A 24,472-nucleotide genomic window follows, 5' to 3' on the forward strand; every position below is an offset into this window, starting at 1 on the left:
TGAACGATAAACCAAAGACAAGCATATGTCAGAGCCTAACGGCGAAGCTGAGAAACGTTGACTACCAGTCATTCTGATCAAACACTTTACAATGCATTACTCTTTGATTACTCGAGGAAATGCAGGTGGCTAACATTACCACCAGATCCATGTGGACTAGTAAATATTTCCATCATGTCTGAACATGATCTTGCGCCAATTGGTAAGCCGCTTTTCTTCTCTTCTGCCTACTCCCTCGCCCCAAGCGTCAATATGATGATCACAAAATTTTCACGACGGTCTCCATAGCCATATGCTTTGATGATAATGCCTTTGACAAGGCTCCCTTACTGATATTTGACGCTTCATACACTGTTTTGTTTCGAGTCGTGTGTTACGAGCAGTTGCTAATTGAAGTGTTTAGGTTCATTGGTACCAAGATTTCATTGGCGCAAGCCAGGTGAGTCGAGGCTGCCAACAGGCAGTCTTTCTAGATAGTTTTAATTCAAGATACCCATTCTCGAACTCATTATTCAATTCTTTGTGATGTAATTTGCAATGATCACATGTAATGCATTCGTGATCGTCTTCCATTTTGCTGTACCTATCTGACATATTTACGCCGTGGAGTGAGGGAAGCTGGGCACTCTGCCTTGCAGGACGTCCCACGCTGCGTCCCGTGGCCTTGGATGGTGATGGTGCTTATATGAGGACGGTCGCCGGAAACATGATGCCATTCACACGTTGCATGTCAGGGGAGATGGGAGACTCATGCTTTTTTAGTACGCATGTCGTTGCTATTAAAGCTATCATTAAGGGGGTATCATTAAGCACCGGCAGAGATGCATCTTCAGCAAACCTCTGCAGCGCCCTTTTGGTTCTATATCCCAAGTCCACAAAACGCCGATCCGGTGACCTTCCCATATGCTTGTTCCTGGCCATTCATTATATGCTTTCCAACCTCCCACCTATAGAGGGGGTGGGGATGAAGAAAAAACCAGTCTTCCATGTACACTATGCTCCAATGTTATGTTTTACAAACCCCAGAAGCCGATGAGAAGCGCGCCGGCCATCACGGCAATGACGGTCGTAAACGAGCCTTTGGGTTTGTGGGTGGCACCGCCGCTCTTCGGGGTCGCCGTCGCCGTGAAGAAGCCCGTCAGGACCGTGGATGACGAGGAAGTCGCAGGCTGCGTCGACGTCGGCGCCTCTGTGGCCAGGGGCCAGTCGCTCGAGGCGCTGTACAGCACGCCGTTGATGATGTCACCCTCGCCGCGCTGGAGCATGCTGACCTGGTCGTCGCTGCAGGTCTCCTGCATGTAGCGCAGCCAGCAAGTCGGGGCGGGCGAGTCGGGCAGCTTGTCCGTGTGGGTTGCGTGGGCATCGCCCGAGGTGTTGTAATGTGCGAGGTTCACCTGGTCGCCCGTCGAGACGGACGTCCCCAGAATGACGCGCGCAAAGACCTGGAACGCGGTCTCCGGCTGGTAGGCGGGGACCGAGTGGCCGGCCTGGTAGATGCGGCTGAAGGACAGGTTGCCGAATTGCCTGACGACGCCGCCAATGTACGAGTCGTTGACGATGATGGGCGCGTAGCCGGCGGCGCTGAAGTTGCGTCCGTAGACAGACCCCGCTTGCCAGGCGAGGTTCAGTGACGCGGCCTCGCCACCCATCCAGTTGCAGATGTAGTCGCGGTCGCCGTAGATCAGAGCGACGCGAATGCCACGCCGGAGAAGACCGGCCAGCTTCGGGATCAACGGGCCCCTCATGTAGTCGCCCGTACTCTGGAAGGTGGAGAGTACCGCCTGGCTGGTCATGGTGAAGTTGACGACGGAGCCGATGGACTGCTGGAAGCCCGCCGTGTTGAGGTACTCAAGAAACGTGCTTGGCGGGAACGAGTCCGGGTTCTTGCGTGCAATGTCGTACCAACTTCGTCCGGACTCGCCGTACGGCGCCACCGCATTTTCATAGCAGGTCTGGTACGCCCGGGAACACAGGTCGTTCACCGTATCTACCCTTCCGGTGTTGTTGGCATCGTAAACGGATTCGGCGGTGCGACATTGCCGAATCAGGTCCAGGCAGCCGCCCGTGGTGTACAAGCTGCCGTTCGCCAAGGCGGCGCGCACGTCGTTCATGGCCTTGAAGCCGTACGTGTTGTTGATGGCCATGGCCGGGTAGTACTCCGCCTGGACCTGGTCGTCGATGCAGCCGTTGACGATACCCAGAGACGTGAGGTGGATTTCGAGCGTGTTGTTGGACGACAGGGTGCCATTCTGACGCTTCTCGTTCTGCGTCTCCCATACATCAGAAAAGACCGGGCCGTACTTCCCGCCGTAGCTCTCGGCGAAGAGGTTGATGCCGAGAGAACTGTTGTTGGGAGGGTTGTACTGGGGAAACGCGCCCAAGAAGCCCTGGAGCATGTGCCATATGGCCATTGCTGCTGTCTCGGTGGTGTTCGCTGTGTTGTTGGTGTTTAGCGAGCTGAATGTGCCGTTGAGGAAGGTTGCGGGCAGCTGGCCGCTGGGGACTGGCTGAGGCGGGTTGGACTGGTTTGCATTAAAGAGGTCCATGGAGCCATTAGTCGCGATGTCATACGAGAAGCCGACTTGGTTAGGCTGCGCGGTGTCAGCATAAACTGCGCTCTGCGCTCACGATGCCGGAGCAACCGTACCTGATCAATGAACAGCATATTGGAAGCGCGGTCCCACCCCCATTCCCGGGCGACAGTCTCATACTGGTTCAGACCCTTTTCAACAACCTCGCAAGGCCCCACTTCGGTGAACATGCCAAACAACGAGCTGACACCAGGGCCGCCGTTGAGCCAAATGGTCAAGGCATCCGTCGGTTCGCGGGCGCCGATGAACCAGAAGAACATGTTCGCCGGGAACGGGCCGGGAACGTTGACCCATCCTGTGTACTGCTCCTGGGAGTCGTATGCGGTTTTGCAGGCGCCCTCGGGGATCCTATAGCGGACGGTGACGTTGCCATCTACGGGCGACGTGATGGTGGTGAGATTGACCGAGGTTGAGGGGAACTGGGCAATGGCGGAGCCGGATAGCAGGCCGGCAATGGCGAGGAAAGAATGGATGAGGCGCATGGTAAGATGTCCCGCATCGTGCCGTTGTTGCATACTCTCTACTGAGGAGGACGGTGGGAGTGTCGACTACAATGCCGTGGGATTTTTTTTCGGTCGGCTGAGATAAAAAGAGTGACGCAGCACAATGAAGCAGGGAGAAAGCTGGGGGAGGAATGTCGAGGTTTTGAAGGTAGTGGCTTGGCAGACGTGCCCCTGCATGTAGTGCTCTTTGTCTGGTGTAACGGGGCGCCCACAGGGTCGTACGGAGCCCCAAACGCCCGACTAATTTTATATCCTTAGCCTGCACCGAACCGCCCTTTCAGGCCCTGGCCAGCACGCGGCCCGCGGGAAGTTTTGCTGACGGGATCGCCCAGCTGCCGGGGTCTGGGGGGCGGAGGGAACAGGCGCGGGAGCTGGATGGCCTTGCCTCCCCAAGGTCCCAACCCTTTTTCGTGCTGCAATCAGCTGCAAACCACTCCGACGTGTCTCGTGCGAGAGATGCCGCCTTACCCGCCTGCCCGCCGTCGTTGTTCCCGGCAGTCGTTCGTTGAATACTCGCTCGTCCCAACCACATGCATGATAACACCACGGGAGTGACAAACAGACTTCGGCATTGGACTTTGCGCAAGATAAGCTGAACCCTGTACTTAGTACAAGTGCAGGAATACCACCACCACCTTGAGAGCTACCTCGTTCGGTATTAGTTCTGGCATCAGCAAGTCCCCGAAACACCACAACGTACATTCCGGTTCCCATCGACGGCCCTATCGGCGGATATTGCAGTTAAGCTCTTGGATGTTTGCAAAAACAATTTGCGCCTAACCATGCCTAGCTCCCCCCATCATAGTCATTCCAAGGAAATGTGCCTCATTTGCATGGCCGGGTTGGGGGCTCCGTTGGATACTGGCTAATGCCTTATTGCAGCGCGAGCACCGACTACGCAGAGTCTCAGGCCGACCCGAAAACGGTTCCAACCTCAACGCTCCCTTCCATCCCTATCATGATGCTTCCGAGTCTTCATTAACGAGTATCTTTCGTTGACATTATGGACAACAGAGGTTCCTGCGACTACTGCTGCCTCCAATGACAATATCCATGGGCAATCCGACCATGTAGTACAGTGGCTGCAGCACCATAGACAGCCAGCCTGGCTTAGGACTAAACAGGCAAGGTCGGCTGCCAGCCATCACCAGCGGCCCCCCTGAAGTTGTCAGGAACCGGTGCGGCTGAAGACCATCAGTCAGGGGTAGTTTTCAAGATTTGATGTCTTTTGCTAGAAATCGCCCTCTTTTCTCGCGTCTTTGCATTTCTTTCGATATCCGAGGGAAACTTGTGGTTTTCCGAAAATCCGTCTCAATATAGACCTCCGGCCTGCTTCTCACCTATCTTCTGGTCCAGCTGGACGCCGTCCCTGCTCACATACACACAGCCGGCGCAAATGGCTGATTCCGGCAACTTCACCTCGGCGACGGCCTCGGACGTCATCACCTACATTGGTGTTCCCCTAGCCGTGCTCGGCGTCCTCCCCATCCTGTACAACACCGTCGCGACTCTCGCCGCTCGCTCGCGCATCCTGCGCATGCTCCGCCATGCCCGCCTTACCGCCCTCACCCGCTCCGATATCGTGAACCGCGTTATCGAGGTTGACCTCCCGCGGTACGCCGTTACGCCGTGGGACCGTTTTGACCATCGCGAAGAGTACTGGTCCCTCTCCCGCCACCCTTCCTCCATCCCCGGGGGCTCTTACACAATCTTTAACTGGCGCACCAACACCATCGGCCTCAAGACCCAGCGTGTTGAGTATGCCGACCAGCTGCGGCAGCCCCAGGTCGACATCAATTTCGATGAGCTAATTTGCTATCTCCTGGACCTCGGCGCCGTTCCTGATGCTCACGGTTGGAGGCTGCTCAGGAGTACCGGGCTGTGGACTCCTGTGGGCTGCACCCTGATGCTGAGCCCCGATGGCCAGCAACAGGCCCTCACCATCGCACCCCTGAACGATTCGGACGGGCATCTGTCGCTGGCTGCAACATGGTCGTCACACTGGACCACAAGAAGCCACGAGTCTTTGCCTCCTTACTGGGTCCGACTCCCCCCGCCTCCCGAGGTTGAGACTGAGAAGGACGACAACCTCGACAACGGTGAGACCACGGAGCAGGATTCCGCAACAGCTGGCGACGTCAAAAAGGTATATTCGCCGGCGTCCTCCTCCGACAGTGTTGCCCGCGCTGTCAAAGCCAACGCCCAGAAACCCATAGCCTGCAAAATATCCAGCCACGGCCTCATCAGCGCCATCCCCGAAGACGAGGGCCTTCCATCAACGAGCCTCTACATCGAACACGTCCGCATCCGCCCCGGCCACACCGCGGGCGTCTGGTTCGCAAGCGCCGCCACGGCCTACGGCACCTCGAGCACCACTATCCTCTGGAACTACCGCATCCCGGACGACGTCCTCGCCTTCGCCCGGGGCTCTTCTGTCCCCTGCGGCGTGCTCGAGCTGCTGGATATTGTTGACGCGTCCCAGACGCCCGAGTGGGCAACGTCGCAAGACAACGGGCGGGAAGCCTTCGAGCTCATGAACCGGCGGATGCGCGAGCAGCGGAACGCCATCACCGCCGAGTCACGCATGACCCCGGCTCAGCGAGAGCAGGCTGTCAAGGACCGCATGCGCAAGGAATCGGACCAACGCTTAGATGACCGTAAGTTTTATTCTAATTTTATATGCATATACCCCCCCCTCCCGGTTCCCACGAGACCTCTCCGTCTGACCCGGCCCAGTTCGAGATAAGATGCGCCTCGACACCCAGCGCCGGGAAACCCGCGCCCACGAGGCAATCCAGTCTCCCAAATGGGACGCCGCCCTGGTGGCATCCCACACGCTGCGCTGGCTCCAGCAGCACCGCCACGTGCCGGCCGACGCCGTCGGCAGCGCAGGCGGTACGTTGCGCGCCGTCGTCGCGGGCCTGCTGCACCGCATGCTCCTGGACGGCGCCTTTGCGAACGAGATGAGCTCCATTCTCGACAAGTGGAAGGCGTGGGCCGACAACGGCGGGATGCGCAAGTCGGATCTCGAGGCGCTGCGCGAGGGGCAGAAGACCTTCGCGCTTGCGAGTCTGCTGATTGCGGTGATTCGGGATGTCGGGGGAGAGACAGAGGGGTCGCTGAGCGTGGATTTGCAGGAGTGTTTGCGCATGTGGCGACAGGTGAGGCTGGGCTAGGGAGGCGAGCCAGTGTTGTAAGTGTCGGTGCTGGTTTGTGATACCCCCCCTGATTACCTCATGCTTGAATACAGTCCTGAGCGATGTGTGCATACAGCTTATGCTGGGTTATGTGAGGATGTGGCCTCCGTGTATGATAACGGAGAACCGCCAAAGTAGTTTTGATTCCATAAATGTAGCCCTGTCATTCCTATTCCTACAAAAAGCAACCTTTGTTTACCAGCCCCGGCTGTTCCGTTCATTCTCGATACGCCCCAAGCATCCTAATTCAACCAATACTGTTACCAACTCCATCGCTCTGAATGCAAACTCTCCTGCCCTCCTGGCTTTCCCTGCCTTTACAACAATAGCCTCACGGGACCAGCCGTGCCGTTATAGCTCGTCATCTCGATCCGAATCATAGACAATATCGCTCCGCTCTTCTCGCAGCAAACTCTCGGGCAACATCTGGCTTCTTGACAATAGCTGTGACGAATCTAGCTGGAACGTGCTCGGCGGCAAGCGAATCGGGCTATCGTCCTCGTCGTCCACGAATATTGGCAAACTCGAGTCTGCGTGCATAGGCCGCGGGACCGATTTGACGGGCGACTGCGAAGGGCTCGACGTCTGGCTAACCGTCGTCGCTTGCGAGGACCGCACCGCGCGCCGCGGCGTGGGATTTGATGGGCGGCTCAAGGGGGTCGGAGGCAAGGCAGGCTTTGTGAAGTGTAGCTCCGTGCCAAACTTTCGTCGCTTTCTAGTTGGTGTCTGGCTCGATGGCACCAGTAAATCGGCGTCTGATGAGTGGTGTTGGGTAGAGTGCTCGATATCAATCCGGATCTGATCGGCCAGCTCTTGGGATACCGTGCGGTCTTGCGAAGGCCCCGCGGCTGCTTGTGACAGCTCCTTTCTGCCAATCTCTGGTTCAGGCATGGCTTCCTCCTCTTCTTCTTCTTCGTCATCTCCAAACACGGAGCATCGCAAGTTGGCCATCAACTGCCCGACAACTGCTGGTGGCACATAATTGTATTTCTGTGGTGCCCCGTGAAGCCAGTCGCGCTCCTTCATCTCATGGAGAGGCACCGGATCGTTTAGTTCGTAAACCTTGTACAGCCGATAGGCGAACTTGGAATCGGACTTGCGTTGGTTGAATTTGTCGTTACCGATCCCGTCTTCGTCAATTTCACCGGGTACTTTAGCCTCACTGATGCATGCCATGTATCTCAGTTCAGAGGCTGGTTTGGTAATGTATAGCCACATCCGTGAAACGGTATTTGGGATCTTGTACGCGCGGAACTCGTGGTTTTTGGTACCGGCAACAATGTTCTCCATATGGTTCGGATGTATGGAGATAAAAATATCGGTCCGGTCGCTCTGAGGTCCCATGCCGCGGATAACCTCCATGGGTATCCGTTGGCTCTCCAGTCCTTGCGTGTGAGGTGTCTTTGGTGTCTTTGGTATCTCTAAAGTTGCCTTTCCTCTAGCTTTGGGCGTGATCTGACTCTGTGTCGGTGTCTCGGAGATAGACTCTTCGTTCGATTCCCCGCTCACTTCGATGGGAACGCTGGTGTCGCTATTGCGTGTAGGATCAGGAGATGACGTGATGACCTCTACGGTCTCTCTGCGATCTGACCCACCCGAATCCAGGCGCGCCAGTTTGGGCAGAACAAAAGGCTTTGACAAAACCAACGTGGCCTCTTCCTCCTCGTCGGCAGCGGGGGCTACATTCTCCTTATCAGAGTCGTCCTCCTCTGAAGGGGATGCCTCTTTGGAAGCCTGCTTCTCTTCCGATGAGGTAAGCAGTTGGTCCATCTGAAACTGGGTTTCCTCGCCGACGGCATCGTATCCTTCAGCCTCCTCGTCCAAAATTTCAAGGTCATCAGATTCATCCTCAGAATCAGCGATCTCGTGCAGTGACCCCGGCGTTCGGCGGGGGGATGGGCTAACGTCTCGTCCATCGGATTCTTCCCCTTCTGTTTCCTCCTCCTCCTCTTCCATGGGAGCCAGACTGGCGGTTGGATGGGGTGTAATGAAGCGGACATTCTTGGCAGGCTGTAGTGGTGCTTTGGTGGGGGAATAATGCTGCGTTGAGCTCTGGCTGCCGTTCGTTGCAAAAGAGTCCTGAACTGTAAGGGTACGTGGGCGTTTGACAGAGCCGGTGAACTTCGGCATCGGCGACTTGGTGTTAGTGGACTTGTCTTTTAAGGGAGACCTCTTCGGCGCCGGGCTATATCTGGCCAACATTGGGGTAAGCGGGCTTCCCTGCGAAGACGGAATCTCGAAAATGATTCGTTTGTTTGTCGGCGTCTGCGGTACAGCGGATGGCGCCCTGCTTGGCACCTTCTCGCCTGGTACTCGATTTTCTTGATCGTTTGCAGAAGGGAGAGTCGGATGCTGCTCCACCTCATCGTCCGACGGCTGGAACTGCCATATATCGTCCTCTTCAACTGGGGATTTCTCCGCGGACCTCCGCGACATCTGCGTTAGGGTCTGCGTGTGGAAGGAAGAGCTTGGTGTCGGCTCATCCCCCATCGTCTTTCTCCTCCTCTTCTTCTTAGGCGCGAGTTCTTCCTCGTCGTCTGATAAATCGAGACGTACCGGTGACGAGCGCGTAGTATCGTACATCTGGGTCAAGGTTCTTTGCTGGTGGTCGGAAATGCGAGCGGTGGGTTTGCGACTGCTGTACGTTCGGATCTCTGTTCGTCGATGAGGGAACCTTACTTGCTGGGCCGGCTTGCTAGACTTGTAGACTCGATCGGGAGGGGTAGCGGCGACCCGGCCGCCGGAGCGAGTTTGTGCTGGCATGTTGGATAACAATGCCTGACGAAGCGATTGTCACCGACAGACGCCCGCTTGATCTCTTTTAGAGCATGTATATCGTCGGCGTGTGCAATGAGTGGGACGTTGAACCTGTGCACAGGAAGAGGGTCAACCTAGATGGCCGGAGTGCATGCTGGCTAGTCTATGTGCGGTCCGAAGGGCGCGTCGCGTTGGGGTGAAATCGCTTTACGCGTGGGGTGGCGTGCCGGACGCGGTGACATCACATGCATCAAACGGGGCGGTAAATGCACTGACAGCTGTTCCTTTAATTGAATCGCACACTAACTTTACCGCCGAAAGCAAGTCTGGTATTTGCGGCAGTGTATGCCCCCTGGTCAAATGCCATTTATCCGGAAGATATCTCTACAAATCTTCAATCTATTAGACCATCTACGCGTACCACAACCGAAGCAGATTTTGATCAATGTCACAATTCAAGTACTCGAAGTTTGGCAGCACGTGTAAATTGCAAGTTAGTAACTGCCCTCTAGTCCAACCTTGGGGTATCTTGGGTATCCAATCTCGATTATCATTCATTGAAGCAGTCCATCCTCCAACTTTTGAAATCACCAACCTCAGTCTTGTTCACGTCCCGTGTGTTGTGCTTATTTTGCTGAAGTTCTAATAATCCGAGGCCGAGCCTTTCACGGGGCTAGTGTCATGTCATGAATAGCTCACCATCCAGCGGTCATGACACATGCTCAATACCTGTTGTTGATGTTGCTTAGTTAATGGCGAGCCTGCTCAAGCGGTTGAATGCTTTCTTTCCGAATTGAGTCTTTCTCAACTGGCGGGATAAACAATTAGCGCGAATACGGGAACTATTCATTAGTAGCATGGCCCATTTGAATATGGCCTGCCTTGATTCGGTTGGGGGAGCTAGGAGATGTTTATAGCTTCTTGGTGATGCGATGAAGAAGGCGTCTCAGCTTAGACTTGGCCTTCACCGAGGCATTGCCAGAAGCGAGGGAGACTGAGGATGAAGTGGTGTTGAGTTGTGCTCTGTAGTGCTCCTCAACATAATCATCGATGAAGTCCTCAAGGTTTACGTCGCATAGTGTAAAATCAAGGATGTGTGCCTGGTAATATTGGGTCTTAGCATCGTATCTCAGCATCTTGATCTTTTCCGCAGAAAAAGTCTGGATGGTAGAAGTAGTATATGCAACCATGTTGAATGAGGGTGGGGACTGAAGCTCGCGCTTGGGTATTTGGTGGGTTGAGAGCCTCTCCGTAGTATTTACAACTCAGCAGAATTGCTGGCCTGAAAATATAATACGTGAATGAACAGCGCAGGATTCAGGAGCATCTTCCGTGCCCAAACCGGCAGTTATATAGCACTCGAAAAGAACCGCGATGTGAACCAGGTACCGAGCAGTTGGCTAACCTTGGAACGGTTTGAGGCTGTTCAGCGCAGTGGCAATAACGGACGTATCTCCGATACCACAGCTTGGCCACAACTCTTACGATACCGAGCAGTCAGCTCGGCAAAACCACAAACAACCACACTTTCAACCTGGCATGACAATGGAATGTCCAAGGCACTCAAGGAGGACACAGATTTGGTTGTACAACAAAAAAAGAGATTCTAACGCGGTCGGTTATTTACACATCAGAACCTTCTGATTTATTTCTTGGGCTCCTCCTTCTTCTCTTCCGGCTTCGGCGTGGGCAGCTTGAAGGTGTCGGGGCGCCTGTCCGTGCCAGGTCCGACCTGCTCCCATGAGCTGGTGCCGCCCTCGAAGTTACGGAATGCCTGGGTAAGCTCAAGCGGCTCGGTGACAATACGCTTCTTCTCCTCGTCGTATCTGATCTCGGTGTAGCCGGTGAGGGGGAAGTCCTTTCGCAGGGGATGGCCCTCGAAACCGTAGTCGGTCATGATTCTGCGCAAGTCGGGGTGGTCGGTGAAGAAGACACCAAACATGTCGTAGACTTCACGCTCGTACCAGTTGGCTCCATCAAAGAGGGGAGTAATGCTGGGGACGGGCGACGCCTCATCGGCGTACGTCTTGACGCGAATGCGCGAGTTGTGGCGAACACTGAGCAGGTTGTAGATGACCTCGAATCGCTGGTCTCTAGTCGGGTAGTCGACCGCAGTGATGTCGCTAACCTGGGTGAACTCGGCCGAGGTGTTGTCTGTCGATTGTTAGATGGAAATGGCAGTACACTATGGACAATGGGCACCTACACTTGAGGAACGACATGACGGGAATGACTCCCGAGGGAGACACGTAGATAGTGAGCTCGTCCTTCCAGACGGAGATCTGCTGGACGTACTTGGGCAAGCAGCCCATGATCCAGGAGCCGTACTTGTGCATGTTGTCGGCCTTGGAACCGTACTTGTCGGCAGGGTTAACAAGGGGGGCCTTGAGGACGCCGATGGGCTCGCGAGGAGCCTTCCTCATGTTTTCGGCATCCTTGGGGAAACCTTTCGGGAAGCCGGCCAATTGAGGGATGGAGGTCGAGAAGCATCGAATCTCGCTGGGGCGGCAGTTGCGCAAGCCCGCCAGAGCCCTACTACGATAGAGCTTGGTCGCCATCGTTGCGGTTGTTGCAGTGCTGGGGGCTTGATGCCTATGTGGGAGTTGATTGATGATGCTGTGCTTCTGCGATACTTGGGGATTGAAAGAAGCTAGCCGATTTAGGAACACCCCGGGGTGCGGTTTGCGGCTTCTTCCTCTGTGTGCCAGGCGCGAAAACTAGTGATTTTAGGACCAACTCGACTCCGTTATATCTAGCATAAATTAATGAGATCTAAATAAAATAGCTACATACAATCAATCTATTTAATCTCAAATCGTATAGTTTCTACGCAACGCACCTGTCCCTAAACTCTCGTCTTCGCCTGTCTCAAGACACGGGGAGGGTGTGTCTAGATCCTGCTGACTTGCAACATTCTGAGGTATTCTATTGGCTCGTGACTACTACAAAGCCACGTGACTCTAAGCTGGTGGGTCGGCTTACCTAATATACTAGCTGCAGGCGACCCATCCGAGAAAGGCTTTGGCTTCATCTGTAGTGAACAACTTCCCTCTCCTTACCACCTCCACTCTGAAGACGAACGATCAGCCCTCCACAGAACATCATTACCGCCGTAGACTGTCACCATGGCGCCTCAAGATACTTTCATCGAAGAGGAGGAAGATACCTGGTATGTTACTTCTCCCTCCAGCTTCGCGCGCGTTGCGAGCCACATTGGCTCGTGAAGTGCTCGGCATCAAGAACTGACATCCCGCTCCCCAGCCCGCTATGTATCGAAGAGTTCGACCTGTCAGATCGGAATTTCCGACCATGCCCTTGTGGCTATCAGGTACGACGACCCCCACATTCTCCGGCGACCTTCGATCTCTGACCGTTTCACAGGTGTGCCAGTTCTGCTTCAACAACATCAAGAACAACATGAACGGGCTGTGTCCCGCATGCCGAAGACCTTACGATGAGAAGACGATACAGTGGAAGGTTGTCACTCAGGAAGAGTGCGTTACCCCTCCAGCCTGGTTTGGCGACGCCACGCTAACAAGCTTTCAGGGTTGCCGAGTTCAGATTAAATATTCAAAAGAACCAAAAGAAACGCGCTCAAGAACAAAAACAGAAGGAGGTCCAAAAGCGCGAGGTTGAGAAGGAGAACCGCAAAAATCTCGTTGGCGTCCGGGTTGTTCAGAAGAACTTGGTTTATGTGACCGGTCTGACACCCACAGTGCGAGAGGACGAACTGCTCAAGACTCTACGGAAGCCCGAGTTTTTCGGTCAATACGGCAACATCCAAAAGATCTCGATTAGCAATCGGAAGAGCTCGGACGGCCAGAACCAGTCGCTCGGTATTTATGTGACATTCGAGAAGAAGGAAGATGCCCAACGCTGCATCCAGGCTGTTAACGGTTCTCAGAACGGCGACCGTGTTCTGAGGGCCCAGCTTGGTACGACAAAGTACTGCTCGGCCTGGCTACGGCACGAACAGTGCACTAACAGGCAGTGCATGTTCTTGCACGAGTTGGGTGACGAGGAGGACAGCTACACTCGGCAGGACTTGTCGTCGATGAACAGTATCAGCTCCCAGCGACCGCTCGCTGGTGGATCATCAAACAGTGCATCGAACAGCGGCGGAGGACCTTCACGGACTGCGTCACGACAACAGAACGTAGCACCTACAGCACCCCCTGGGTCACAGCCCATGGCACGATCGTCGAGCAAAGATGGTTCCGAAAATGGCGGTGATGGTCCGGCTCTGCCAGCGACGGCCAACTGGGCGAGAAATCCTCAACGAAGTCGCAGAGGAAGCCACGCCACTAGTGGCGCCGCCTCTAGCCCTGCAATCTCGACAGCACTCCCCGCCACCGCCGAGGCAGTACCCGAGGCCATCGACGAAACCCCATCGAGAAAACAAACACCGGCACCGGCACCGGCACCGGCACCCACCACTGCAACTGAGAGCAAGGCCTCGACAGCAGCCGTCATCGCCGATAGCAGAAAGCCCAACAGTCTTCCAGAGAACCTGCTCAAGGCACTGCTCAAAGCAATGCAGGGTTGCCCATTCACCTACCATGCTCCCGACACAGACCAGCTTGAGACTATATACCCTCCCATGTTTGATACCCGCGGAGGCGAGAAGAGAAGAGCCATGCGCGAAGAAGAGGAATCGCGCTTGGGTGTTGATCAGGAGCAGCAAAGCGATGCCCAGGAGGCTTCTGAAGGCGAACCTGAGACTGGAGGCAGTCTGGCCCTCGGTGGCGAGCCGGAAGACCATGAGGTTGCTCGCGAGGTCAGCTTTGAGCAGCGCAGACCTGGAACGCAACCACCCATTCAGCGCAACAATGCCGAAGGCCTCTTCGGCCCAGCACTCAGCTCAGGTTTCAGCCAGGCTTCCGTATCTGCTAGTTCCGTCGGTGGCAGCCGCTCGATGACGCCGCAGCAGCAGCTCTTCGTTCGATCTCAGAGCGGTTTCGGTGATCATCTACCTCCCGGCATCGCTACCGCGCAGCCTTCTGCGACTCAGCAGCAGCAACAGCAGCAGCAGCAACAACAACAGCAGCAGCAGCAGCAGCAACAGGGTGGCGGACACAATAGACAAGGATCGAGGTTTAGCTTTGCTAATGACAGCGCGGGCACTTCTGCTTCGGTCAAGGTTGCTGCCAACCCGAGAATTATGGCGCAACAAACGGCAATGATGCCGTCTACGTTCCACTCGCAGCCCGGCAGCCAGTATTATGCATCCTCCATGCCCGGACCTCCTCCGGGCCTCAAGTCGACAGGCACGCCACCAAGCATGTTTGGACAGGGCCACTCGTTCGGAGGCGGCTTTGGTGCGACCTCCAAGGATTCCGCCGAGCTTCTACAGACGTTGATTCGGGGTCGTGGAGCCAATGGTCAGGGTCATGATGCTGGTAAGCGTGAGTACATGTTATCTTCTTTTTCTAATCAGTACCCATCCTCTACCTCCTCCACCCCAGCTCCTGCTTCGGGCCTCCTGGCGTCGCTCTACGGTAACCAGCCTGGAGCATTCCAAGACTTCGGTCCCAAGCAGAAGAAGAAGGGGAAGAAGCACAGACATGCTAACACTTCCTCCTCCGGGGGAGGTGGCTTAGTTGATCTTGCGGACCCGAGTATCCTGCAAGCGAGAATGCAACACCAGTCGCAGAGCAACGCCGGGGTCGGACAGGGACTGTTCGGTGGACAGAGCCAAGGTGGGTACAACCCGAACATGATGTATAATACGCGTTTCCCAGGCGCCGGCTGGTAGCCAGAGACACGTGATAGAAAGGGGGCGGTGTTGGTCGTTTACGGGATTTGTTTTACACTTCATGTATCATGAGAGAGAGGGCGTCGCGGCATATCACAGGCGGACGACCGTCGTCGAGGGACCGGGAGCACACCGCTTATCACGCATTGATTCAGCGAGCATTGCGGAAAAATATCAGGGCCGCTCAGGGGAGTGGCAAGGGTTGCATTTGGCGTCGCTTCACGTTTCTTCTGGGCAAACAAGGACCAACACCACAATCGCCCCGACATTATACCTCTTTTCTTTTGGACCCGCATGTCATGGTTAATGGGGTCACGTCAGTCAGGCAAGCCATCATCGTCTTCCAATCGCCTTAATGTACGTTAACCCACCGATCATACTCTTGTCATGAGAATGGCGGTGGCATAAGGACCAATATAGCATCTTGCGCACACTTCTTGCTCGTTGTCCCCGCAAATCATCATGGAAGACGATGATGGCAGCCGTGACTTGCTCCTGTAAACCCGCACCCACCATGTATATACGTTGTCTCGTGCTCACCATGCTCTGGCGTCTTTTTCTCATTTCTTCAACGTCAACCTCTAGGGAACCCTGGCTAACTGGTTCCCTAGATGACGAGCTGCCCTCCCTCGACGAGGCCACCAGTTCAGTGGACGCACTGGTTTCAGACGACCCTTTGCCGAGCTTTTTCGGAACGATCGGTGGACTTTCTCGACCGGCGGTTCCGACACCGCCGCCTGGTCTCGGCCCTCAAAGAACTGCATCACCTGCACCGCGGCAGGCACCAGTCCCTGTGGTGCCGGCCACACCTCTCACACCCGTTGCTCCGAAGCCCGCGGTCCCCACAATGGCTAACATTGTGCGGGCGGCTACTCCAGACCAAACTCATCGCAAGAAGGCCGGGGGGTCGGAAGCCAAGAAGAACATCAAGGCTCTGGCGCTCGAGAGCGGGTTGTCAAAGGACATTGCGTCACAGGCATCCCCGTCCAAAGGCAAGGCTGTGTTACAGGAAGAAGACTTCCCAGCTTTAGATGCTGTCAAGGCAAACGCCCAGCCGCCTGCGACGCCGTCAAAGGCTGCAGTTTCCACCCCAAAGATCGCCCCAGCAAGCATCAAAAAGCCCCAGCCAGAGGCTCCTGGTCCAGCTCCAGTGGCCGAGGCACCGAAGCCCACTCCCAAAGAGGCCGAGAAGAAGCCCACCCCTGGTATTCTAAACATCGCCGCGGCCACAAAGCCTGTCCAACCGAGGCCATTAGATACCACGGTCACAGAGCAATCGGATGTTTCGGCGTTCCCCGCCTTGCCAACACCCACAACTGCTAGTGTCGTTGCATCTCCTGTCACGAGAGCCGCACCCAAGACTTTGCGAGTTGTTCCAACGCCCAAGACTGAAGTGCCGCCAGCTTTGCCTTCTGGTGCCGCATTCTCTGCAGCCGCCAGAGCCGTATCTTTCACCTCTGGCCGGCCCGGAACGCCAGCTAGCGAGATTATCAGTGACAGCGCGTCCATCATCTCGGGATCCGTCTCTGCTTCTCGCTCGAGCTCGCCTCCTCCAACCAAGGTCGGAACTGCGCCCGTTCGCTCCACCACAAAGAGCCAGCAACGCAAGCAACGCAAGGAGGCACACAAGGAGGAGTCGGCTTCCATCGCTGTGGTGCCGAAAGTGGCAGAGCCCGAGGAGCAAGCGCCCATCATTGGCCGTAAGAAGAAGCAGAAGAAAGAGAAGCCGGCCAACACAACCTCGGCTGTGACTAAAAAGGCCGCAGAGCGCGCCGCAGAGCGTGCCGCGACCCCCCCTCCCCCGCCCAAAGAGCCCACGCCTCCGCCCAAGCCTGTTCTCGAGAGAACAGTCGTCGACTTGCCTCCTCCCAAGGGCAGGGCCGCTAAGAACGCCGCCAAGGTTGTCAAGGCAGTAGAGGAGAAAGGAAAGAGCAAAGAGGCGGTGGTGCCGGCACCTACACCGGCACCTCCAGCGCCAACCGCTGTCGCTGCTGCACCCGAGGAATCGCAAGATATCGCAGACAACCCCAAGACGATCCCCGAGGTTGTCTTCCAGGACCTTCTTGGCGCTGGTCAGGCTCCGCCTGCGGACATACTCACGCTGCTCAAGCCTCTTGGTGAGCAGAACACCCGCATCGATCGAGCGCATGCCGCTGCTGCGGCTCAAGGCAACAACCCGCCGCCGTCTACGTCGACCAAGGGCATCATCTCCGAGTCAGACCACGCCACGTTGCTCTCCGGTCAGCCGGTGAGGAAGGTAATTGACGGTCAACGTGTACTCATCACGCCCAACGGCGACTGCCTCCGCAACCTCTCCGCAATGGAAGAGGACAAGTACCTCGAGCTCCAGAAATGCGTTGCCATAGCGAGCGATCAGCCCGATAGCTTTGTCGCTCCTCGCCACCAAGCTCGCCCCGGCGGCTTCTCTCTGATAAAGGGCCGTGCTGTGCCCAACGGCCCGCCGTCATACTTCCCGCCATCTCCCAACGCGCAGAAAATGTTCTCTGATGACCCCGTCAACAAGATCCAGCGCGAAGAGGCCATTAGCTACATCAACCAATTCGTCCTCCCGCGCCTCAACCTCGGCAACACCAATTTGTTCCCAGGCAGTTGGAAATCGGCACCGGGAGCGAAAGATGCTCTTTCCGCTCGCGAGACTGCTGCTGCTAGTCTCAACTCGCTAGCCCCGTACATTTACGGCCATGACGCTGCCGCCGGTGCTGGCATATACTCTGCCGAGAGCGGCGGTTCGGGCAAGGACATTCCCGAGGACGAGACTCCCTTTGGCGGCCTCGACTCGCCGCACCACCACCAGGGCAATGAAGTCGCCGTCGCGAGTGCATCTGTGTCCGCCGCGGCCGCAGCTGCCGCACAAGCCCACGCCCAGCACAACAGTATTGCGCACCCCAAGCTTCCCGGCACCCCTCTCAACACCATGTCTCTCATGAGCGTCGAGGATGCCGAGGCGGCGCTGGCGCTGGCGCGCAAGGAGACGGAGAAGCTGGAGAAGGGCCTCAACCAGGCCATCAAGCGTAACCGGAGACTCCTGCTCGGCGGCAGATGACTAGCCGTGGGACTACTTGGGTTTGTGGAGAGGGTTGTAGTGGCCATGGCTGTGCAGACTTTTGTTTTGGGGGTTGGCGTGGTTGGAACCGTGGTGGATTTGTTGTCGGGCATGGGGGAGACTAGCTGGTGATTTTATGGTGTTGCTGTGCTCTGACGAAGGAACCGTCGGCCGGACCGTGCCTCGTCATGACGCTGAAGAGTATAATGATATGATAGGGGGGGCGTTCGTCCGTCCCCAAGCCCAAGCGTTGAGCTTTGCGACGAGTATGTTGTTTGCCACATGCCATGATATTGTGTGGCGGTATTGTACGAAGTATTTGTATTGTGAGGGTGCCCACGACCTGGGCACACCGAGGCGGGAGCCACGCGGGTTCCCGTGGGATTGATAAAGCTTAATGATAGTATTGATACCCCGATTTGCCATGGAGGCAGGATCTCAAGGTGTGCCTCTTACCCGAATGTGTCTCGTCCGTAAGGGTCAATGTGTGGGTATCTATCTCATGGCGTCATATTATTCGTGTATATATGCAAACAAATAGTGTTGTACATGGTATCTGGGGCGGAAATGGTTCTGGTACAATGGCGCGGATGTATGCATCAACATGCGTTCGAAAGCCAAAAAAAAAAAACAAAAAAAAAAGAGGAGAGAATCAGACATGTGACGGCGTTCACCCGCCAAACTCCTCCTCGACCTCTTCCCTCCCCTTCTTCTCGTCGGCCAGGTCGCGGCCCCTCTCCGACGTGCTCTTCCGCTCCAGCTCCTCTCCGCGGACGACGTCGAGCTCGTCCCGCAGCTTCTCTGTGAGTTTCTCGAGGATCCACTCCGACTCCTCCTGGCTGCCTATCAGCGGCGACTGCGACCCGACCCAGGACCACTTGTCCTCGTCGGGACACTCTGCATCGTCCTCGCCGCCGCCGCCGCCCTCGCCGTTCTCGATGACGTTTCCGAGCTTCTTCGGCTTCTTCTTGTTCCGCTTCTTGGCGTGGATGTGCGGGCGGGCCTTGCGGTGCGTGGCCGAGTTGGACTCGTCCTCGCCGATGAGCTTCAGGTACCACACCCACTCCGCGAAGGAGTACCGGCGGGGGGGCTTCTGCTTGGCGTGCTGGCGGACGGCGGCGATTTCGGAGATGAGGAGGAAGTGGTAGTCGGCGCGCGAGGTGGGGAGCATCTCGGAGGGGTCGCGGACGCGGGGGGAGGGGCGGCGCTGGCGAGGTTGTTGGCGCCCGTCCGCGGGCGCGGGCTCGACTGCCTGGGAGCGCTTCGCATCCGGGTTGAAGGGCGGCGGGGATCGGCGGCGGTGGATGTCCGGGACGGCGGGGTAGGCCTCCGCCTCCGCCTCCTCTTCTTCTTCGGCGTTGCGGTCTTCCTCGGAGCCGCTTTCACGCAGGCGGCGGGCGTTGGAGAAGAAGCCCGGCGGGAGGTCGTCGTCTTCCTCGTCGTCCTTGTCGTCGGCGTCTTCGTCGGTGGGCTGGAAGAGGAAGCCGCAGGTGAGGCGGTGGAGGAGGGACATGAGGTCCTTGTGGAAGCCGCGCTCTCCCGGCAGGATGGTGATGTTGCCGAGCTCGAGGGTGGCGTCGCGGACGGCCTTGACGACGGTGTCGCCGGCGTTGGAGATCATGACGGTCATGGTGGGCAGGGCGAGCAGGGACCAGAAGACGAAGAAGGCCTTGCCGGCGTTGGAGACGGGGGTGCGGTCGCCGTAGCCGATGGTGGTGAGGGTGACGAAGGCGAAGTAGAAGCCCTCGAAGTAGGACCAGTTCTGGTAGGGGCGCTCGCACTCCTGGAATATCTTGGCGCCGACGAGCCAGAGGACGAGCCAGGAGGAGAAGGAGACGGACATGGCCATCCAGCGGCGCCGGACCGAGGCCTGGTTCTGGATCTTGCGCATCAGCTGGAACTCCTGCTCGCGGCGCTCGAGCTCGGTGCTCGGGAGCGGGGAGGGGCCTGGGGAGGGCGAGGACCCGGTGTTTGAGCGGATGGGCTTGAGGATCTCGTCCTTGCCCTTGCGGGTCATGGTGCGGATGCGCTCGCGGCGCTTCTTCTCGACCATGCGGGCGTCGAGCCTGCGGCGGCCGCGCTCGAGGACCAGGCTGCGGATGGAGCCGATGACCAGACCGAGGCTGATGACGCCGACGAGGGCGTAGGGGATCAGCAGGGCGCGGCCCAGGGGGGTGGCGGCGGCGAAGTCGCCGAAACCGACGGTGAAGAGCGTCACGTCCGCCCAGTAGACGGCGTCGAGGTAGGCCCAGCCCTCGATGGTGGAGAAGACGAGGGCGCCGACCAGCAGGTAGATGAGGAAGAGGATGGTCTGCAGCATGAGCGTGCGCTGGGCGGTGGTGAGCTGGAAGTCCTTCGCATAGTGGCGGGTGTAGGCGCCGTAGACGGTGGCTATCATGAGGGAGGCGGTGACGAAGTAGAGGATCGCGGCGAACATGCCGTAGTAGAAGGCCTGGGAGTAGATGTACTCTTCGGCGGGCTCGATGACGAGAGGCCCGGCGGCGGTGGCGTTGAGGGCGATGAGGCAGATGGCGGAGATGTACCAGCCGACTATGGTGATGGGCTGGGCAAGAGAGAAGCGGACACGGCGGGCCATGTTCAGGAGGAGGAAGACGTTGGAAACGATGGCTATGGCGAGTTGGATGGCGTTGATGATGAGGAGCCTACGGGGTGTTATTCGGTCATGTTACACAAGAGAAGTCGGGGGGAGGGAAGGTAGAGGCCGGCGTACCATTTCGGATCCGGGACAAATGGAGCGGCGGCAATGTCGGTGCCCGGCGGGAAGTGTTGACGCCAAGGCCGGACGAGGGCGCAGATGCTGAAGGCCGAGGCGACGGGGCCTAGTGTGCCGGCGATCATGGGGAACGCCGAGGAGGCGAACCACCACCGGCTCGGGTCCAAGTGGGCGGCATCGTTCTCGAAGCGCTTGTCGCGTTGGGCCTTGGACTGTTCCAGCTGACCGATGCGCTCCTCGATATTGTCGCCCAGGTCGGCGTCGTTCATGGCGTGTTCTGTTCAGGGGCAGACCGGCGACGGCAGGGACGGTTGGGGGTTCTCAAAGTTAGACCACCAGAACCGAAGGCATTCCCGACGGCAACACCAGGAACATAACACTAGCCTCCCGGACGATCGCTCAAGAAAGAAAGAAAAAAGATCGCGGCAATGGAATCGGCTGTTGAAAAAGGAGAGAGATTTTCGAGTCCCTTTCATCGAAGCTAGAATTCCAGACCAAGGCTTTTTTTTTTAGGAGGGCAAGCTTAGATTTACGTCCTCCCCCCGGCTAACCTTCGCGGCCGGGATGCCCCCCGCCGATGGTTGTTGAAGGGTACTTCGCGATGACGTCTGTTTGGAGGGTGAAGAGGGTGTGCACCAGCCGCCCCGTTTGCTGCCCTGGCTCTTACTCACTGGCCCGGCCAGGACTTACTGAGACACCAGAGGCGGTCTAGTGCGCTGCAGGCGGCGACGTGTGGTTATTGAGCTCAGTAATACTGTCGATGGCCTCTGCAACCGTGGAAACGTTTGCAATACTCCAAACTCTGGAGATATTCCTCCGCGAGTTGGGACTGTCATGGTGTGTGCCACATGTGCGACTTTGGCAATGCCGTCTTTATATGTCTCGGCGCGCGGAGTCGCATGTCGCCAGAATATTGCAGTCAATCACCGGGAAGATCAGGTTACCCATGCATGAGAAAACGAGTTCATGATTGACTTGTCTGTGCCGACTCAGCAATCCCCCAGTCCAGCCAGCAGATGGTCGAGATGGGTGGTGGGGGAACGGCGCACGCTGTGTGGCTCATTTGGCTGCCACGAGCCGTTTTAGCTGCCTCTGCGGGGAGGCTAATGAGGGCCACGGGGCAGGGGACCTGGAACCCTTGGCGAGAAACGGAAAGCTTAGCAGCGGTGACGTGGGGAGTTTGCGGCGGTGCAGCTGCCAGGAGATGGGGTGTGGAGGGGCCGGAATGGCCGCTGGTTGGTCCAAGGGACCCGTCGCTGGGGGGGGAGGTCGAAAAACGCGTCGAGGACATAGCGTCGTTTGTCTTGCTCGTTTACTTCGTGCATCCAATGTTGACTTACATGACATGCTGAGCTAAGTTAAGGCCGAACCCTGGACTGGACTGTATGAGAAGACTCTTGGCCATGAGCGGTGCGAAACCTCGTTCCGCCACGGCCTCTTTTTAAAAAAAAATTTTTTGGGACAATGAGAAGATGGCCGAGACTCTGGGTGTCGTCTCAGCTTCACTCGCGTCACGTCCTTCATCGGCGATGCTTTCATCATGACCCACCGGCCGGTGTAGACTCTGTCGAAGTCGTCTGTGGCTCCTCGGGGAGCATCACTGTAGAGTACATCTCCTTTATTCATCCAAGCGTAGCCTCGTTGTTAACATGGCCCCAGCCTGCACAATGTACACCGGCACTCTTCCTCGACACCGCTGGTCCTGTATATCCCGCCCTTCTCACCAGCGCCCGGCACACAGCCGACAGTTCCCCGGTTTCTTCACCGGTACCCAACGGCCGTCATCAACTACCGATGGTCCGTCCCGGCCCCCACATCCGCATCCCCGGACGCCGCGGAGGAAGACCATCTCGCCGCACCCCTCCAATGGCCGATTCCCCTGCACGACACACTCGCCGGCTACACCTGGATCGTCGAAAACTTGCGGCCCCTTCGCAACACCCGCCGCGATATTTACGTCTACAGCTCTCACGCCGGCGCGAGCATCGCCACCTCCCTGGCGCTGACCGAGTCCCACCACCACGAGCCCATGGCCGTTCGGGGACTGATCGCCTGGAACGGCATCTACAACTGGTCCATGTTCCTCCCGGACCACAAGATCAACAAGCCGGCGACCGCGCGTAGCCGGAAGCTCCCGCCGCGGCCCGAGGAGGGCTCGGCGTTGCACCTCCTGCAGACCAAGATGCCAGACCTGTTCCGGGAGCCCGTGGACCTGCTCGACCCCTTTGCCAGCCCGAGCTTGTTCTTCCAGACCGCCGGGATGATGGCGCCGCCCACCTTCACGCAGGCCGCCGCCGTGTCGTCTCTGCTGGACAAGCTGTCCTCCGTGACGTCGGGCAGCAAGCCGTCCGACCTCCTGAGCGCCATCAGCAGCCCGTCCGCGGCGCCGAGGCGGAGCGCGCTCGTCTTCCCGCCGAGGAAGTCCACGCTCAAGCTGCCCGCGACCCTGTTTCTGCACGATGCCACGCCGGCGGCCGAGACGAAGCGGGCGGCGACGAAGACGGCGAGGAAGCGCAAGGCTGCCGGGCACACGCTCGAGGCCCAGACGCTAGAGCTGGCGGGCCTGATGAGGAGGAGCCTGGAGAAGCTGGAGTTCAAGGCGAGGATGGAGTGGGACGAGGACTTTGACGAGGTCGCCGAGGTGGAAAGGCGGGTGGGCACCGTGGACGTCGGGGAGAACGAGGGGTTGGAGCTCGGAGAACGCGGGCAGGAGGCCGTCAGGGAGTGGCTGGGGGATAGAATATGTTTGTGATACCCATCAATTCCGCTCTTCTTTTTAGCCATATGCTACTGGATTCATCAGCCTTGCCATGACGCCTCTGCTTCTCAGAGGTTGCGTCCGGTGAACTTGGGGTGAAGCCGTCTCCGCGGTGGGCCGTGCTGTTTAGAGGCCACCATCTCCGGGATGACCAGACCATGGTGTAAGTGAAGTCAGAGTGACAGCCCAACCTCCCAAGGAAGACATCTGCCTCAACCTCACCCGCTCCTTCCCCCAACCGTCTCTCCCCTTATCTGCTCCTTTCCTCACCTTCCCTCACCTGCTCCTTCCCTCACCTGCTCCTTCCTTCCCTCCGCCTACCTTTATCAATGAGTTCAATTCCATTACTTCCAACTGGTACCAGCTAGATCGAGTGGTCTAGCTGGTGGAAAGGGCAAAAGAAATATCTCGATCGGGGCCCTTCTGGTTAACCCGCGTGACGCGCACGTTCGAGCCCGGGATCGAATTGTGGGCGTGTACCATTTTTTGCACTTTTTGATAGTCCACCTTGATTGAATTTCTTTTTTTCTTTCTCGATCGTAGGTTGAGAGCCCAGGCTCGGAATACCGATTTGCTGCAAGAAACTCGATGAATCTTCCTGGGTTGATGTAGTACTGTTGGCGTTGAGCTCCTTGGTTTGCAGTCGACCCCCTTCCCCTGAATGGCTTGCAGCTCATCGGTAGCGCCCTCCGGCCCGGCGCTCAAACTGATCATGCGTGTGCGCGGCATGCAAGGCTGAGGCACTCTCCGTATTGTCAATGTCAATGCTATTTCTTGCAGCCAACAGCCCTGGTCTGATGTGCGACTCTGTACGATGAGGAAGCCTTTCAGCTCTCATTCATTGCCCCGACATGGAAACAAGGCATGCTTTCCACAAGATCTTCCCCTTTTACTAAAGCATATAGACACCTTGTTGCTATAGTCTACATGCTATTTTCATCCAAACATTACTAGGAATCAAGTTGTTCCGAGTTATATCTGTTTAGACTCGGTGACGGGCTATGTCCACGCAAATAGGGGTCCGAAGCGAGCGAGCTGGGCAAGATAGTACATCTACGACTCAGCTTTACACATACTACGGGCTCATTCAAATACAAGCCTGAATGCCCCTGA

At 57.2% G+C, this 24,472-nt stretch overlaps 8 protein-coding genes across 8 annotated transcripts; 3 read left to right on the forward strand and 5 right to left on the reverse strand.

Moving 5' to 3' along the window:
* Nucleotides 1-1,013: 1,013 nt before the first annotated feature.
* EsH8_II_001434 (Alpha/Beta hydrolase protein) lies at nucleotides 1,014-3,073 on the reverse strand (the record flags this gene model as incomplete). The annotated part of the gene is made up of 2 exons (XM_083264732.1): nucleotides 1,014-2,591; nucleotides 2,648-3,073. The coding sequence occupies 2 exons, from the start codon at nucleotides 3,071-3,073 to the stop codon at nucleotides 1,014-1,016; spliced, it is 2,004 nt and encodes a 667-aa protein (XP_083122054.1).
* Nucleotides 3,074-4,490: 1,417 nt separating this feature from the next.
* Nucleotides 4,491-6,270, forward strand: EsH8_II_001435 (uncharacterized protein; the record flags this gene model as incomplete). The annotated part of the gene is made up of 2 exons (XM_083264733.1): nucleotides 4,491-5,751; nucleotides 5,831-6,270. The coding sequence occupies 2 exons, from the start codon at nucleotides 4,491-4,493 to the stop codon at nucleotides 6,268-6,270; spliced, it is 1,701 nt and encodes a 566-aa protein (XP_083122055.1).
* Nucleotides 6,271-6,642: 372 nt separating this feature from the next.
* On the reverse strand, nucleotides 6,643-8,874 carry EsH8_II_001436 (uncharacterized protein; the record flags this gene model as incomplete). Its single annotated transcript, XM_083264734.1, has 1 exon — nucleotides 6,643-8,874. The coding sequence occupies one exon, from the start codon at nucleotides 8,872-8,874 to the stop codon at nucleotides 6,643-6,645; it is 2,232 nt and encodes a 743-aa protein (XP_083122056.1).
* Nucleotides 8,875-9,959: 1,085 nt separating this feature from the next.
* Nucleotides 9,960-10,238, reverse strand: EsH8_II_001437 (uncharacterized protein; the record flags this gene model as incomplete). The annotated part of the gene is made up of 1 exon (XM_083264735.1): nucleotides 9,960-10,238. The coding sequence occupies one exon, from the start codon at nucleotides 10,236-10,238 to the stop codon at nucleotides 9,960-9,962; it is 279 nt and encodes a 92-aa protein (XP_083122057.1).
* Nucleotides 10,239-10,693: 455 nt separating this feature from the next.
* EsH8_II_001438 (complex I 30 kDa subunit family protein) lies at nucleotides 10,694-11,606 on the reverse strand (the record flags this gene model as incomplete). The annotated part of the gene is made up of 2 exons (XM_083264736.1): nucleotides 10,694-11,202; nucleotides 11,255-11,606. The coding sequence occupies 2 exons, from the start codon at nucleotides 11,604-11,606 to the stop codon at nucleotides 10,694-10,696; spliced, it is 861 nt and encodes a 286-aa protein (XP_083122058.1).
* Nucleotides 11,607-12,173: 567 nt separating this feature from the next.
* EsH8_II_001439 (uncharacterized protein) lies at nucleotides 12,174-17,867 on the forward strand (the record flags this gene model as incomplete). The annotated part of the gene is made up of 6 exons (XM_083264737.1): nucleotides 12,174-12,217; nucleotides 12,310-12,376; nucleotides 12,430-12,542; nucleotides 12,595-14,453; nucleotides 14,514-14,747; nucleotides 15,415-17,867. 6 exons carry the CDS (start codon nucleotides 12,174-12,176, stop codon nucleotides 17,865-17,867), a joined length of 4,770 nt encoding a protein of 1,589 aa, XP_083122059.1.
* Nucleotides 17,868-18,537: 670 nt separating this feature from the next.
* Nucleotides 18,538-20,870, reverse strand: EsH8_II_001440 (potassium channel family protein; the record flags this gene model as incomplete). Its single annotated transcript, XM_083264738.1, has 2 exons — nucleotides 18,538-20,530; nucleotides 20,599-20,870. The coding sequence occupies 2 exons, from the start codon at nucleotides 20,868-20,870 to the stop codon at nucleotides 18,538-18,540; spliced, it is 2,265 nt and encodes a 754-aa protein (XP_083122060.1).
* Nucleotides 20,871-22,065: 1,195 nt separating this feature from the next.
* EsH8_II_001441 (uncharacterized protein) lies at nucleotides 22,066-23,353 on the forward strand (the record flags this gene model as incomplete). The annotated part of the gene is made up of 2 exons (XM_083264739.1): nucleotides 22,066-22,208; nucleotides 22,261-23,353. The coding sequence occupies 2 exons, from the start codon at nucleotides 22,066-22,068 to the stop codon at nucleotides 23,351-23,353; spliced, it is 1,236 nt and encodes a 411-aa protein (XP_083122061.1).
* Nucleotides 23,354-24,472: the final 1,119 nt, after the last annotated feature.

Source organism: Colletotrichum jinshuiense, chromosome 2 (genome assembly GCF_051148585.1).
Source record: "Colletotrichum jinshuiense chromosome 2, complete sequence".
NCBI lineage: Eukaryota > Fungi > Ascomycota > Sordariomycetes > Glomerellales > Glomerellaceae > Colletotrichum > Colletotrichum jinshuiense.